The 15,218-nt window shown below is 39.9% G+C and overlaps 1 protein-coding gene across 1 annotated transcript in view; it reads left to right on the top strand.

Moving 5' to 3' along the window:
* DNAH3 (dynein axonemal heavy chain 3) overlaps window positions 1-15,218 on the top strand; it is a 203,145-nt gene that overhangs the window by 171,248 nt on the left and 16,679 nt on the right. Inside the window, exons 52-53 of the mRNA XM_061209863.1 lie at window positions 7,483-9,624; window positions 14,945-15,170. Coding sequence (XP_061065846.1) covers window positions 7,483-9,624; window positions 14,945-15,170 — 2,368 coding nt within the window. The remainder of the gene's footprint in view (window positions 1-7,482; window positions 9,625-14,944; window positions 15,171-15,218) is intronic.

The following is a 15,218-nucleotide window of genomic DNA, read 5'->3' as shown; positions in this document are numbered from 1 at the left end:
ATATCTGTGAGTCTGTTTGTTTTGTTATATTCATTAATTTGTTTTGTTTTTTAGATTCCACATGTCAGTGATAACATACCAGTACTTGTCTTTCTCTGTTGGACTTATTTCCCTAAGCATACTAGCCTCCAGATTCACCCACATTGCTGCGTGGCAGTATTTCATTCGTTTTTATGGCTAAGTAATATTCCACTGTGTATATGTATACCGTATCTTCTTAATCCCATCGTCTCTTGATGGGCACTTGGGTTGTTTCCATATCTTGGCTATTGTAAGTAATGCTGCCATGAACCTTGGGGGTGCATGTATCTTTTTGAATTACTGTTTTTGTTTTTTCCAGATATATATCCAGGAGTGTAATTGCTGGATCAATTTTTAGTCTTTTGAGGAACCTCCATACTGTTTTCCATAGTGGCTGTACCAATTTACATTCCCACCAGTGTATTTGAGGGTTCCCTTTTCTCCACATCCTCTCCAACATCTGTTATTTGTGGTCTGTTTGATGATAACCATTCTGACAGGTGTGACGTGATACCTCACTGTGGTTTTGATTTGCATTTCTCTAATAATTAGCGATGTTGAGCATCTTTTCAGTGCCTGTGAGCCATCTGTATGTCTACTTGGGAAAAATGTCTTTTCAAGTCTTCTGCCCATTTTTTGGTTGGATTGTTTGTTTTTTTAATAGAGAGTTGTATGAACTGTTTATATATATTGGATATTAACCCCTTATCAGTCATATCATTTGCAAATATTTTCACCCATTCAGTAGGTTGTCTTTTTGTTTTGTCCATAGTTTCCTTTGCTGTGCAAAAGCTTTTAAGTTTCATTAGGTCCCATTTGTTTAGTTTTGCTTTTGTTTCCTTTGCATTAGGAGATGAATCCAAAAAAATATTGCTATGATTTATGTCAAAGAGTGTTCTGCCTATGTTTCCTTCTAGGACTTTTATGGTTTCCAGTCTTATATTTAGTTTTTAATCCATTTTGAGCTTATTTTTGTATATGGTGTGAGAAAATGTTCTAATGTCATTCTTTACATGTAGCTGTCCAGTTTTCCCAGCAGCACTTATTGTAGAGGTTGTCTTTTCTCCATTGTATATTCTTGTCGCCTATGTTGTAGATTAATGGACCGTGAGTGTGTTTATTTCTGGACTCTCTATTCTGTTCCATTGATCTTTGTATCTTTTTTTTGTATCAACACCATAATGTAGCCTTGATTACTGTAGCCTTGTAATATAGTCTGAAGTCAAGGACTGTGATACCTTCAGCTTTGTTCTTTTTTCTCAAGATTGCTTTGGCTATTCAGGGTCTTTTGTGGTTCTATGTATGTTTTAGGATTATTTGTTCTAGTTCTGTTTTTGGTATTTTGATAGGTTTTTGCATTAAATGTATAGATCCCTTTGGGTAATATGGACATTTTTTTTTTTTTTTTTTAATTATTTATTTATTTATTTATTTATTTATTTTTGGCTGTGTTGGGTCTTCGTTTCTGTGCGAGGGCTTTCTCTAGTTGCGTCAAGTGGGGGCCACTCTTCATCGCGGTGCGCGGGCCTCTCACTATCGCGGCCTCTCTTGTTGCGGAGCACACGCTCCAGACGCGCAGGCTCGGCAGTTGTGGCTCACGGGCCTAGTTGCTCCGTGGCATGTGGGATCTTCCGAGACCAGGCCTCGAACCCGTGTCCCCTGCATTGGCAGGCAGATTCTCAACCACTGCGCCACCAGGGAAGCCCCTATGGACATTTTAACAATATTAATTCTTCCAGTCCAAGAACGTGGGATATCTTTCCATTTATTTGTGTCATCTTCAGTTTCCTTCATCAGTGTTTTATAGTTTTCAGAGTACAGGTCTTTCACCTCCTTGGTTAAGTTTATCCCTAGGTATTTTATTCTTTTTGACATGATTTTAATGAGATTATTTTCTTTCTCTTTCATTATTAATGTATAGAAAAACAACAGCTTTCTATATATTAATCTTGTATCCTGCAACATTATTGAATTCATTTATCAGTTATTTATTGGTTAAATTTAATTTATCAGTTAAAATTATTATTTTTCTTGGAGACTTTAGGGTTTTCTATATATAGTATCATGTCATCTGGAAATAGTGACAGTTTTCCTTCTTCCCTTCCAATCTGGGTGCCTTTTATTTCTTTTCCTTGTCCGATTGCTGTGGCTAGGACTTCCAATACTATGTTAAATAGAAGTGGCCAGAGTGAGCATCCTTATCTTGTTCCTGATTTTAGAGGAAAAGCTTTCAGCTTTTTACCGTTGAGTATGATGTTAGCTGTGGGTTTGTCATAAATGACCTTAGTTATGTTGAGATATGTTCCCTCTATACCAATTTGGATGAGCGTTTTTAATCATGAATAAATATTGAATTTTGACAAATGCTTTTTCTGCATCTATTGAGATGATCATGTGATTTTCATCTTTCCTTTGGTTAATGTGGTGTATCACATTGATTGATTTGTGGATATTGAACCATCCTTGTGTCCTTGGAATAAATCCCACTTGATCATGGTGTATGATCCTTTTTACATATTGTTGAATTCAGTTTGTTAATATTTTGTTGAGGATTTTTGCATCTATATTCATCAGAATTATTGGCCTGTAAATTTCTTTTTTTGCAGTGTCTTTGTCTGGTTTTGGTATCAGGGTAATGGTGGCCTCATGGAGTGAATTTGGGAGTGTTCCATCCTCTTCAGTTTTTTGGAATAGTTTGAGAAGGATAGGTATTAGCCATTTTTTATATATTTGGTAGAATTCCCCTGTGAAGCCATCCAGTCCTGGACTTTTGTTTGCTGGGAGTTTTTTAATTGATTACCAGTTTGATTTCACTACTAGTGATTAGTCTGTTCAGATTGTCTATTTATTCCTGATTCAGTCTTGAATGATTGTATGTTTCTAGGAATTTATCCATTTCTTCTAGGTTGCCCTGTTTGTTGGCATATAATTATTCATAATATTATTTTATGATGGTTTGTATTTCTGTGATATCTGTTGTTATTTCTCCTCTTTTATTTCTTATTTCATTTATTTTTGTCCTCTTCTTTTGTGATGAGCCTGACTAAAGGCTTATCATTTTTGTTTATCTTTTCAAAAAAAAAAACAGCTCTTCATTTCATTGGTCTTTTCTATTTTCTTATCTCTATTTTATTTATTTTTCTCTAATCTCTATTATTTCCTTCCTTCCGCTGACTTTAGGCTTTGACTGTTCTTCTTTTTCTAACTCCTTTAGTTGGCAGATTAGGTTGTTTATTTGAGATTTTTCTTGTTTCTTGAGGTAGGCCTGTATCACTATAAACTTCCCTCTTAGAGCTGCTTTTGCTTTGTCCCATAGGTTTTGGAAAGCTGTGTTTTTATTTTCATTTGTCTCAAGGTGTTTTCTGATTTCTTCTTTAATTTCTTCATTGACCCATTGGTTTTTAATAATATGTTGCTTAGTCTCCACGTGTTTGTGTTTTTACCATTTTTCTTCCTGTAGTTGCTTTCTAGTTTCATACTGTTGTGGTCAGAAAGAATGCTTGATATAATTTCTAGCCTCTTAAATTTGTTGAGACTTGTTTTGTGGCCTACCATGTGATCTATTCTGGAGAACATTCCATGTGCACTTGAAAAGAATGTGTATTCTGTTGTTTTTGGATGGAATTTCCTGTAGATATCGGTTAAGTTCAATTGGCCTAATGTGTCATTTAAGACCACTGTTTCTTTATTGATTTTCTGTCTGGGTGATCTGTCTAATGATGTAAGTAGGGTGTTATTAAAGTCCCTTACTAATATTGTATTATTGTCAATTTCTCCCCTATGTCTGTTAATATTTGCTTTATATATTTGTGTGCTCCTATATTAGGTGTATATATGTTAACAAATGTTATATCTTCTTATGTGGATCCCTTTATCATTATATAATGCTCTTCTTTGTCTTTTGTTATAGACTTTGTTTTAAAGTCTATTTTGTCTGATATGAGTATTGCTACCCCCACTTTCTTTTCATTTTCATTTGTGTGAAATATCTTTTTCATCCCCTCACTTTCAGTCTGTGTGTCTTTAGCTCTAAAGTGAGTCTCTTATAAGCAGCAGTCTTGTTTTTTAATCCAGTCAGCCATTCTGTGTCTTTTGATTGGAGCATTCAGTCCATTGACATTTAAAGTGATTATTGATAGGTATGTACTTAATTGCCATTTTGTTACTTCTTTTCTGGTTGTTTTTGTAGTTCTCAGTTCTTTTCTTCTTTTAGTCTCTTGTGGTTTGATCATTTTCTTTAGTCTTATGCTATGTTCCTTTCTATTTCTTGTGTATCTATTGTAGATTTTTGATTTGTGGTTACCATGGGGGTCATATATGTTGACCTATAATTGTATCTACTTGTCTTAAACTGATAGTCATTTAAGCTTGAACACATTCTAAATGAGCTATATTTTTCTACTCCCCTCCCCCATGTTTTGTGTTTTTGATGTCATACTTTACATCTTCATGTTTATCCCTTAACTGTTTATTGTAGTTATAATTGATTAAACAATTTTTGTCTTTTAATCTTCATACTAGCTTATTTAAGTGGTTGATCCACAGCCTCTTCTATATATTTGCCTTCACTAGTGGGATTTTTCCCTTTCCTATAAATTCTTACTTCTTGTTATAGCCTTTTCTTTTCCACTTAAAGAAGACATTTTAACACTTCTTTTAGGTTTGGCTAGTATTGATGAACTCTTAGGTTTTGCTTGTCTGAGAAGTTCTTTATCTCTCCTTCAATTCTGAATGATAATCTTGCTGGTAGAGCATCCTAGGTTGTAGGGTTTTTCCTTTAAGCACTTTAAATATATAATTTCACTGCCTTCTGGCTTGCAAAGTTTCAGCAGAAAAATCAGCTGATAGCTTTATGGGGGTTCCCTTGTATGTGACTCTGTTTTTCTCTTGCTGCCTTTAGAATCCTCTCTTTAATTTTTGCCATTTTAATTATATGTCTTGGCATGGGTCTCTTTGGGTTCACCTTGTTTGGGACTCTCTGTGATTCCTGGACCTGGATATCTGTTTCCTTCTTCAGGTTCAAGAAGTTTTCAGCCATGATTTCATCCAATACATTTCGCCCCTTTTCTCTCTCTCTCTTCTCCTTCTGGAACCCCTATAATTCAAATGTTGGCACATTTAATGTTATTCCAGAGATCTCATACATTGCTTTCTATTTTTCTTCTTATTTGTCTTTCTTTCTGCTCTTCTGATTGGGTGATATCCATTATTCTATCTTCCAGATCACTAATGTGTTCCTCTGTATCATCTAGTCTGGTGTTAATTCCTTCCATTGTGTTTTTCATTTCAGTTATTGTATTCTTAGCTCTGACTGGTTCTTTTTTATATTTTCTAGTTCCTTGTCAAAATTTTCACTGTGCTTATTTATTCTTTTCCCAAGTTCAGTTAGCATTCTTATTACTAATGCTTTGAACTCTTTATCTGGTAAATTATTTATTCCTGTTTCATTAGTTGTTTTTTAGGGTTTTTTCTTTGTTCTTTTGTTTCAAACGTATTCCTCTGTCTTCTCATTTGTTTAACTGTCTCTGTGTCTATGAAATTACATGAAACAGTTACCTATCCCAGTCTCGAAGGAGTGTTCTTGTGTGGGAGTGTCCCTATGCAGTCTATGTGTGCCCAGTGGCTTTGGTGGAAGAGCTGAATCTTGAAGTGAGTATGGGTCACATCTTTCCCCAGGGTCTGCTGGCAGCTATCACCTTGGTGGGAAGGAGGCTGGAGATGGAGGGGCTAGAGCCAGAGCCAGGTGTGAGATGAGCCTTCTCCTATGCTCAGTGGTCATCACCACCCATCAGGGGCAGGGCAGGTCCCATGGTGCTGGAGCAGAAGCCCTGCGGGTTGGGTCCAAGCTAGTTCCATTCTCTGTAAATGTGTGTTTTCCCCCTCCCATCAATGGCACCTTTATCCCAGAGGGGAGCAGTTCTGGAGCAAGGGAGGCCAGAGCAGGCACCCTGTATGGGCTAGGTGTGTGCTGGGATGGTCCCAGCACACCAGTCGGAACTCCAGATAGCTCCTGATCCACTGCCTCCATGAGCTCCAGCAATGCATACCCTCATCCCATTAAGATGCAGTGCCAGGGCTGGACCAGCTCTGTCCACCCCCACCCCCACCCCCACAAGTGCACACTCTCCTCAGCAATGGAAGCCTTCACCCTAGTGGGGAGCTACACCAGAGCTAGAGGAGCTGGAGCAGGCACTTGGCGCAGGCCGGGCACATACTGGGGCAGTGGTGGGAAGCTGGTCAGTGCCCCAGGCAGTTTCATTCTGCTTCCTTCATCTTGTTGCCGGGAGTAGACAAGCTTGTGTGCACTCTTTATGAGTGGAGTCTCAGTTTGTCCTAAAAGTCCCACTGGTTTTCAAATCAGCTAAAGGAATTTATCTTCCTGGTGCCAGACCCCAAGGGTGCCCAATATGTGTTTGAACTCCTCACTCCCAGGGAGGATCTCCAAGCCTGTGATATCCCCTCCTCTTCTGTGTCTCCTCCTAGGGGCACAGGTCCCAACCTGATTGCTTCTCCTCCCTTCCTACCCAACTCCATGCAGATCTCTGTTTATAGCCTTGGTTGTAGAAGAGTCTTTCTGCCAGTCTACAGTTGGTTTTCAGTGAGATTTGCTCCACGTGTAGATGTATTTTTGATATGTTCATGGAGGGAAGTGAGCTCAGTGTCATACTACTCCACCATCTTGTTCTCCCCAGAAGCTTACAGCTTTGAGAGAGAGACAGACAATTAAAACTAAACCAAAAAAAAAAATCACAGATTGCCATCAATGCTATAAAGAGAATGGATGTTCTAGCCTCTGAGATGAAAGAAAATGCTCCACAGAGACGTGGCTTTTAAAATGAGCCTGAAGTCTGGTCAGGAGCCATCTAGATGCCATTTACAGCCTAGGTGAAGAGCTCATGGTCGCGAAGCACTTGGGATCATCAAGGAATTAAAGGAAGGTTCTTGTGACTGAAGACCAGGGAGCAAGGCAAAGATGAGGTGGATAAGGTTGGTGGGCCACCCAGACCATGGTAAGAAGCTTGGGCTTTTTTTTTAAATTAAGATTTTATTTTTTCAGAACAGTTGTAAGTTCATAGCAAAATTGAGTTGAAGATACAGAGATTTCCCATATACCCCCTATTCCCATACATGCCTAGCCTCCCTCATTATCAACATCCCCCACCAGAGTGGTATATTTGTTACAACTGATGAACCTACATGGACACATCATTATATCCAAAGTCCATAGTTTACATTAGTATTCATTCTTGGTGTTACACATTCTACAAGTTTGGACAAATATGTAATGACATGTATCCATCATTATGGTATCATACAACATATCTTCTGCCTAAAAATCCTCTGTAAGACCTTGGATTTTTTTTTTTCTTTGCCAAATATGAGAAGTAGCCACTGCAGGGCTCTAAGTTTCAGGCAGAATGTCTTAATAATAGTCTTATCTCTGTTTTTTGTCCCAAACAGGTAAAATGATAGAAGATTACTGGGGGGTATCAAGAAAGATTCTCGGAGATCTGAAATTCTTGGAGAGTCTTAAGACATATGACAAAGACAACATCCCACCAATGATCATGAAGCGGATCCGGGAAAGGTTTATTGATCACCCAGATTTCCAGCCAGCTGTCATTAAAAATGTGTCATCTGCGTGTGAGGGTCTGTGCAAGTGGGTGAGGGCCATGGAGGTGTATGATCGTGTGGCCAAAGTGGTAGCTCCTAAACGGGAGCGGCTGAAGGAGGCTGAGGGGAAGCTGGATACACAGATGCAAAAACTGAACCAGAAGCGAGCAGAGCTGAAGCTGGTGGAAGGCCGCCTCCAGGCCCTAAACGATGACTTTGAAGAGATGAATACCAAGAAAAAGATGTTGGAGGAAAACATTGAAATCTGTTCCCAAAAGTTGATCAGAGCAGAAAAACTGATCAGTGGTCTTGGGGGAGAGAAGGACAGATGGACAGAAGCTGCCCGGCAGCTGGGTGTCCGCTATACTAATCTGACAGGGGATGTGTTGTTGTCCTCTGGGACCGTGGCTTACCTGGGGGCCTTTACCGTGGATTATCGGGCTGAGTGCCAAAAGTGGTGGTTGGCCCAATGTAAGGACAAGGTCATCCCCGGCTCCAGTGACTTTAGTCTTAGCAACACATTAGGAGACCCTGTAAAAATTCGTGCCTGGCAGATTGCTGGGCTGCCCACTGACTCCTTCTCCATTGACAATGGCATCATTGTATCCAATTCCAGGCGCTGGGCCTTAATGATTGACCCTCAGGGGCAGGCCAATAAGTGGATCAAGAATATGGAGAAAGCAAATAGGCTGTCAGTCATCAAGTTCTCGGATACCAACTATGTGAGGACGCTGGAACGCGCTCTGCAGTTTGGTACCCCGGTCTTACTAGAAAATGTTGGGGAAGAGCTGGATGCCTTTATTGAACCCATCTTGCTCAAGTCCACATTCAGACAGCAAGGGGTTGAGTACATGAGGCTTGGTGAAAACATCATTGAATATTCCAAGGATTTTAAGTTATACATCACAACCCGTTTGAGGAACCCACATTATCTCCCTGAAGTCGCCGTGAAAGTCTGTCTCCTCAACTTTATGATCACCCCCTTGGGCCTCCAAGATCAACTCCTTGGCATCGTGGCCGCCAAGGAGAAGCCAGAACTGGAAGAGAAAAAGAACAAGTTGATTGTGGAAAGTGCCAAGAACAAGAAGCAGCTAAAGGAAATTGAAGATAAGATCTTGGAGGTCCTTTCCCTTTCTGAGGGCAACATCCTTGAGGACGAGACTGCCATCAAAATTTTGTCCTCCTCCAAACTGCTTTCCGAAGAAATCTCTGAGAAACAGGAAATTGCTTCAATGACAGAAATGCAGATCGATGAGACTCGGATGGGCTACAAGCCAGTGGCTGTCCACTCTGCCACCATCTTCTTTTGTATCTCTGACCTGGTCCACATCGAACCCATGTACCAGTACTCCCTGACATGGTTCATAAACCTCTACGTGCACTCCCTGGCCCATAGCAGGAGGAGCGAGGAACTAGAGCTACGAATTGAGTACATCACTGAACATTTCACTCTAAGCATCTACAACAATGTCTGCCGCTCTCTGTTTGAAAAGGACAAGCTGCTTTTCTCCCTCCTCTTGACGATAGGCATCATGAAAGAGAAAAAGCAAATTAACGAGGAAATTTGGTACTTTCTTCTAACTGGAGGCGTTGCCCTGGACAACCCCTTCCCCAACCCAGTTTCCGAATGGCTGTCTGAGAAGGCGTGGGCAGAAGTGGTTCGTGCATCCGCGTTGCCAAAACTGAAAGGCCTCATGGAACATTTGGAACAAAATGCTAATGAATGGAAGCTCATCTATGACTCAGCCTGGCCCCATGAGGAGATGTTCCCTGGATCTTGGAAATTTCTTCAAGGTTTGGAGAGGATGGTGATCCTCCGATGTCTGCGGCCTGACAAAATGATTCCAGCCATTCGGAAGTTCATTGCTGAACACATGGGAAACGTATACACTGAAGCCCCTACGTTTGATCTCCAGGGGTCCTACAATGATTCCAGCTGCTGCGCACCATTGATATTCGTGTTGTCTCCGGGTGCAGACCCAATGGCAGGTAAGGGCAGAATGTTGTGTGAGGAATATTAAAAGCCCAGAATGCATGGATGGATGACAATAGCATGTCCCTTACAGCAGGAATCTCCAATTCAAATGGCTTTGAGGGTCAAGCAGTTAACAGACTAAGGCAGGGCTGGGGCAACATAAGACTTCTTTTCCTGCCTAAAGCGGGCAGCTGCTACTCAGCTCTTGTGCATTGTGCCATCTGATAATGTGATCTCAGGATGACCAGATCATCTGCTTTTTCAAGAGGAACCAGAAAGGTAGAAACCACCCATTTTTAAATCTTGATATCTCATTCAGATTTTTTCTTAAAAACTTTATAAGAGTTAAGCCAGGGCTAGATTTAGCCAAGTGACTGCTAGTTTATCACCTTTGTCTTAGACCATTTTCTCAGACTGTTGCTTCTCTCAGCTACACTTCTTTCTTTTCTTTCAATTTTTAAATATTTTGAGTAATTAATGCTGCATGTAGTAAAAAAATAAAATCAAATCAAACAATGCAAAAAGTATAGGACTATGACTCCATTTTGTCCCCTCAAGGGACATTTGGGGAAACATTTTTGTTGTCAAAACTAGGGGGTGCTACTGGCATCTAGTAGATAGAAGCAAAGGATGCTGCTAACTATCCTACAATGCCCAGGATAGTCCCCCACAATAAAAGATTATCCAACCCAAAATGTAAATAGTACTGGGGTTGAGAAACCCTGGTATAAAGTGAAAGGTACATCTTCCTCCTAACCCTCTTAGAGATAACCACTACTAACAGTTTGTGTATCTTTCCAGAAAGTGTTTGTGCATATAAAAGGGTGTGAGTTGTTGACAGAAATAGATTCATTTTCTGTTCTGTTGGGGAATCTTAAAGCTTTAGTTTTCTCTGTTGCTGAATGAAGAAAGAATACCAGAAATGCAAATGACATAGTTGGCAGTTCTGTGAAAGCTGAGGAATTTGACATGTATCCTGACCCGGTTAGAAAGCCAGCACTTCTCCTCAAAGGCAATCAGAGGAAGGTGCTGAAATGAACTGGTACCCTTTCCAGGTCCCTACACCCAAATTATTGTTATTGTCAAAGCTCAATTCATGACCCCTTTCTAGCATCTTTTCTCCTTCCCCTATGTCCTTTCTGTGGCAGGCTTATACAAGAGAAATGAGGGGAAACCAGGAAAAGTAGAGAAGAGAAATGGGGACAAGGTCAGGATATGGTCTGTAAAATGATGATGCTGTGTTGGGAGAGGACAGGCCTGTAAAATCCAACGGTGTATGTAGCTTGTTCCTGTCCCTCTGTGCTAGAGGCTTGATTAGATTCAGCTGGGATAACTTCCCAGGAAACTGCAGGTACTGTGTCCCTCAGAGTGTGCCATATTAGGAGGCACATACTGTCTGGTCATCTTTTTTCATTAAGATTGATCAGTGGGTTCAGGCATTGTCAGTGTGATTCAGCTCGCTACTCCTCCACCGCCTCCTTTGTAAAGTTTCCCATCAGCCTTTCACCTAATATGGTGGTTCTCAATCTTGGCTGCACATTGAAATCACCTAGGGAGCTTTAAGAAAATCTCCATGGAAAGACAAATACCATATGATATCACTTATATGTGGAATCTAAAATATGGCACAAATGAACCTATCTATGAAACAGAAACAGACTCACAGACATAGGGAACAGACTGGTGGCTGCCTAGGGGGTGGGGGGTGGGAGAGGGATGAGCTGGGAGTTCGGGGTTAGTAGATGCAAACTATTTTATGTAGAATGGATAAACAATAAGGTCCTATTGTATAGTGCAGGGGACTATATTCAATATCCTGCGATAGGCCATAATGGAAAAGAATATAAAAAAGAATGTATATATGTGTATAACTGAGTCACTTTGCTGTACAGCAGAAATTAACACAACATTGTAAATTAACTATATACTTCAGTAAAAAAATAAATTAAAAGCAGTCAATGAGAAAAACAAGATTATCTCTAAAGAACAGCAGTTAGACTGACAACAAATGTCTCAATAGTAACAGTGCAATTTGTGGAATAATACCATCATTGTGCTAAAACAAAATATGCAAACATAAAATCTATCTTTCAAGAATGAGAGTGAAATAAAGAGAACGTCTCAATTAAAAATTGAAAGAAAGAAAAAAAAAAGAAAATCTCCATGTGCAGGCCTCACCCTCAACCAATTAAATTAAAATCTTTGTAGGTGAGACCCAGGCACTGTGGGTTTTTTGGGGGGTTTTTTGGTTTGTTTATTTATTTATTTATTTATTTATGGCTGTGTTGGGTCTTCGTTTCTGTGCGAGGGCTTTCTCCAGTTGTGGCAAGCGGGGGGTCACTCTTCATCGCGGTGCGTGGGCCTCTCACTATCGCGGCCTCTCTTGTCTGGAGCACCGGCTCCAGACGCGCAGGCTCAGTAATTGTGGCTCACGGGCCCAGTTGCTCCGCGGCATGTGGGATCTTCCCAGACCAGGGCTCGAGCCCGTGTCCCCTGCATTGGCAGGCAGAGTCTCAACCACTGCGCCACCAGAGAACCCCCCTGTTTTATAAAGCTTTTCAGGTAATTTCAGTGTGCAGCCAATGGGAACCACTGACCTAATGGTTTTATCGGCCTTAGAAAATCATTACCCAGATCCATTATTTCATTAGGGGCTGCAAAATGATGATATTTTAATTCTATCATTCCTTCCACATTTATTAGCTGGAACTCTTCTATAAAGAAGAATTTTTCTTTATCAACTCTTTGGTTTACTCTAAATATAGTTCAAAAAGGACAGGCAGAAAAGATGCTTGGTTCATACTCTTTATTTACCAGCTTTCAGAATAATGAATTGGTGCCCTAGTAACCTCCAAAGTTACTTAGGCAGTAAGATGGGGTTTTTTGGTACGATTATTAATGTATTGGTTTTAACATATTGGATGTTTCAAATATAGTGGTATTTTCCTCCACTGCTGTCATTATTCTTTTTGATGCTCAGATTATTCAGTCTTTGGCCTGTGGGAGCACCTCTGTGTCAATATCCTTTTCACATACCCCAGTGGTTTTTGATAACTTCCTTGCTGTGTAGATCTACCATATATATTTCAGGCTTATCTTGAACAAACGTTTCTCCAAGGAACTCCAATTCCTTTAGCAGGTGATGGTATTTGGAGACCTGGGGTTCCCATCACTATTGAATGCATCATTGATTGCAGACCTTACTTTCCACTAATTCTCTTTTTGGCTGTATCTAACCTGCTTTTTTAATCAGTGCTTTGAGTTTTTATCTTCCATGACAGTGTTTTCCATTTCTAGAAGTTTTGTTTTGTTCCAAATCCATGTGTTTTTTTTTTCCATAGAACTCTGAATTTTAGGCTACTGACTCAAGAAGCGATGTGGAAGCTTATCACTGGCCTGGAGCTTGGGTGGAAAAAGTAAACAATTCTTCAGTGAGAAATTAAAACTCCAAGCCTATGCTACATGCAGATGAGGGGTGTAGATTTACAGTACCCTATGGTATGGGATTCTCAAGCTGAGAAATTTCCCATAAAATTGATCCAGAATGGCAAGACGCTGGGGACACCAGCGTCTGCATATGCAAAATTGTTCGTTAGGGCACTCCTAAAACCCAAGATATATCAGACTCCCACAAAATAACACAAACTTGCTGATTGTGAACTCAACAATAAAAAAATTATAAACTACATGAGGAAATACATCACTATAAGGCATAATCAGCACATAGAACAATCAAAAGAATTAACCCCCAGTATTATGGGGGTATTATGGGCTGAATTGTGTCCCTCCCAAATCTGTATGTTAAAACCTAATTCCTAGTACCTCAGAATGTGACTGTATTTGGAGATAAGGTCCTTAAAGAGTTAGTTGTGAGGTCATTAGGGTAGGTCCTAATCCAATATGACTGGTGTCCTTATAAGAGAAGATTAGAACACAGACACACTGACAGGAAGAAGAGCATGTGAGGACACAGTGAAAATATGACATGAGAAAATGGCCACAAACAAGCCAGGGAGAGAAGCCGCAGAGGAAACCAACCCTGCCAGCACATTGATTTTGGATTTCTAGCCTCCAGAATTGAGAGAAAATAAATTTCTTTTGTTTAAGCCACCCAATCTTTGGTTGTTTGTTATGGCAGCCCTAGCAGATTAATATTGTCTCTAAAAAAGATCATAAAAGAAACGCATCTAAAAATCATTAAAGAAAGAACACAAAGCAGATTTCTGGCCTTCTTACATGAGAGTGCAGCCGTTTGAGGATACTAACTTTATAAAAAAGTCTCAGTTCTAGCGTCCCACCCCTTGTAAGTGCAAAGCTATATTCCCTGTGGACAAACTCCAACCACTAGACTGGTTAAATAAAGTATGGTATTTTCCAAAGGTGAAATACTATGTAACCATGAAAAAGAATATGGCCTTTATATATGTACTGATGTGGAAAAGATCTAGGTGAAAAAAGCAAATATAGTGTTCTACAATTCATGTAAGTATAATAGTGTATACACATTTACTTAAATGCGTGAAATATCTCTGGAAGGACTCACAAAAAGGTGTAACATCGGCTGCCTCTGAGGAAAAGAGATGTGAAAGAGATCTATTTGAAATTTCACTGTCCAAATACCTGTTTTCCTAGTAAAATAAATTTACAAAAACCCAGTTCCTAAATGAACTTATTTGCAAAACAGAAATAGAGTCACAGATGTAGAAAACAAACTTATGGTTACCAGAGGGTAAGGGGGGGAGGGATAAATTGAGAGATTGGGATTGACATATACACACTACTATATATAAAATAGATAACTAATAAGGACCTACTGTATAGCACAGGGAACTCTTACTCAATACTCTGTAATGGCCTATATGGGAAATAATCTAAAAAAGAATGGGTATATGTATATGTATAACTGATTCAGTTTGCTGTACACCTGAATCTAACACAACATTGTAAATCAACTATACTCCAATAAAAATTAAAAAAAAAAGAAAAACCCAGTTCCTAGTTCTTTGGTTATGTGCTAACCTTTCTAGTTTGGAGTTCCCTCTTCATTTTTGGCACCTGGGAATTTCTCTTCCTTTCAAACTCTTACTTTTTTTTTTTTCATGAAGAATGTCTATCTATTTAGAGCAAAAGAAGAAGCAGTAGTATCTTCGTTCACCATCTTACCAGAAGTCTAAAGCTTCCTCAGAAAGATGCTAATTTCATAATTAACAAAAGCCAGTGGCTTTCTTTCTGAGTCCAGAATTTTAATGTAACCGCTTCTTCTGTGTTGTTATTATTAATACGGTCTTAAATAGCCTGTTCTCTTTCAAAAGCCTTTTTTCTTCCTGATCTCAGGCCTGCTGAAATTTGCTGATGATCTTGGCATGGGAGGTGCCAAAACACAGACCATCTCCCTTGGCCAAGGCCAAGGCCCTATTGCTGCCAAAATGATTAACGCTGCCATCAAAGATGGGACCTGGGTGGTCTTACAGAACTGTCATCTGGCCACGAGCTGGATGCCTGCACTGGAGAAAATCTGTGAGGAGGTGATTGTTCCTGAGAGCACCAATATGGGATTCAGGTGAGATGCTGCCCCACCACTGCGTCTCTGGGCCCCAACCTCAAGTTC

Source organism: Eubalaena glacialis, chromosome 13 (genome assembly GCF_028564815.1).
Source record: "Eubalaena glacialis isolate mEubGla1 chromosome 13, mEubGla1.1.hap2.+ XY, whole genome shotgun sequence".
NCBI classification, from domain to species: Eukaryota; Metazoa; Chordata; class Mammalia; order Artiodactyla; family Balaenidae; genus Eubalaena; species Eubalaena glacialis.
Note: the sequence above shows the minus strand (reverse complement) of the source record. Positions and strands in the feature narration are given on the sequence as shown.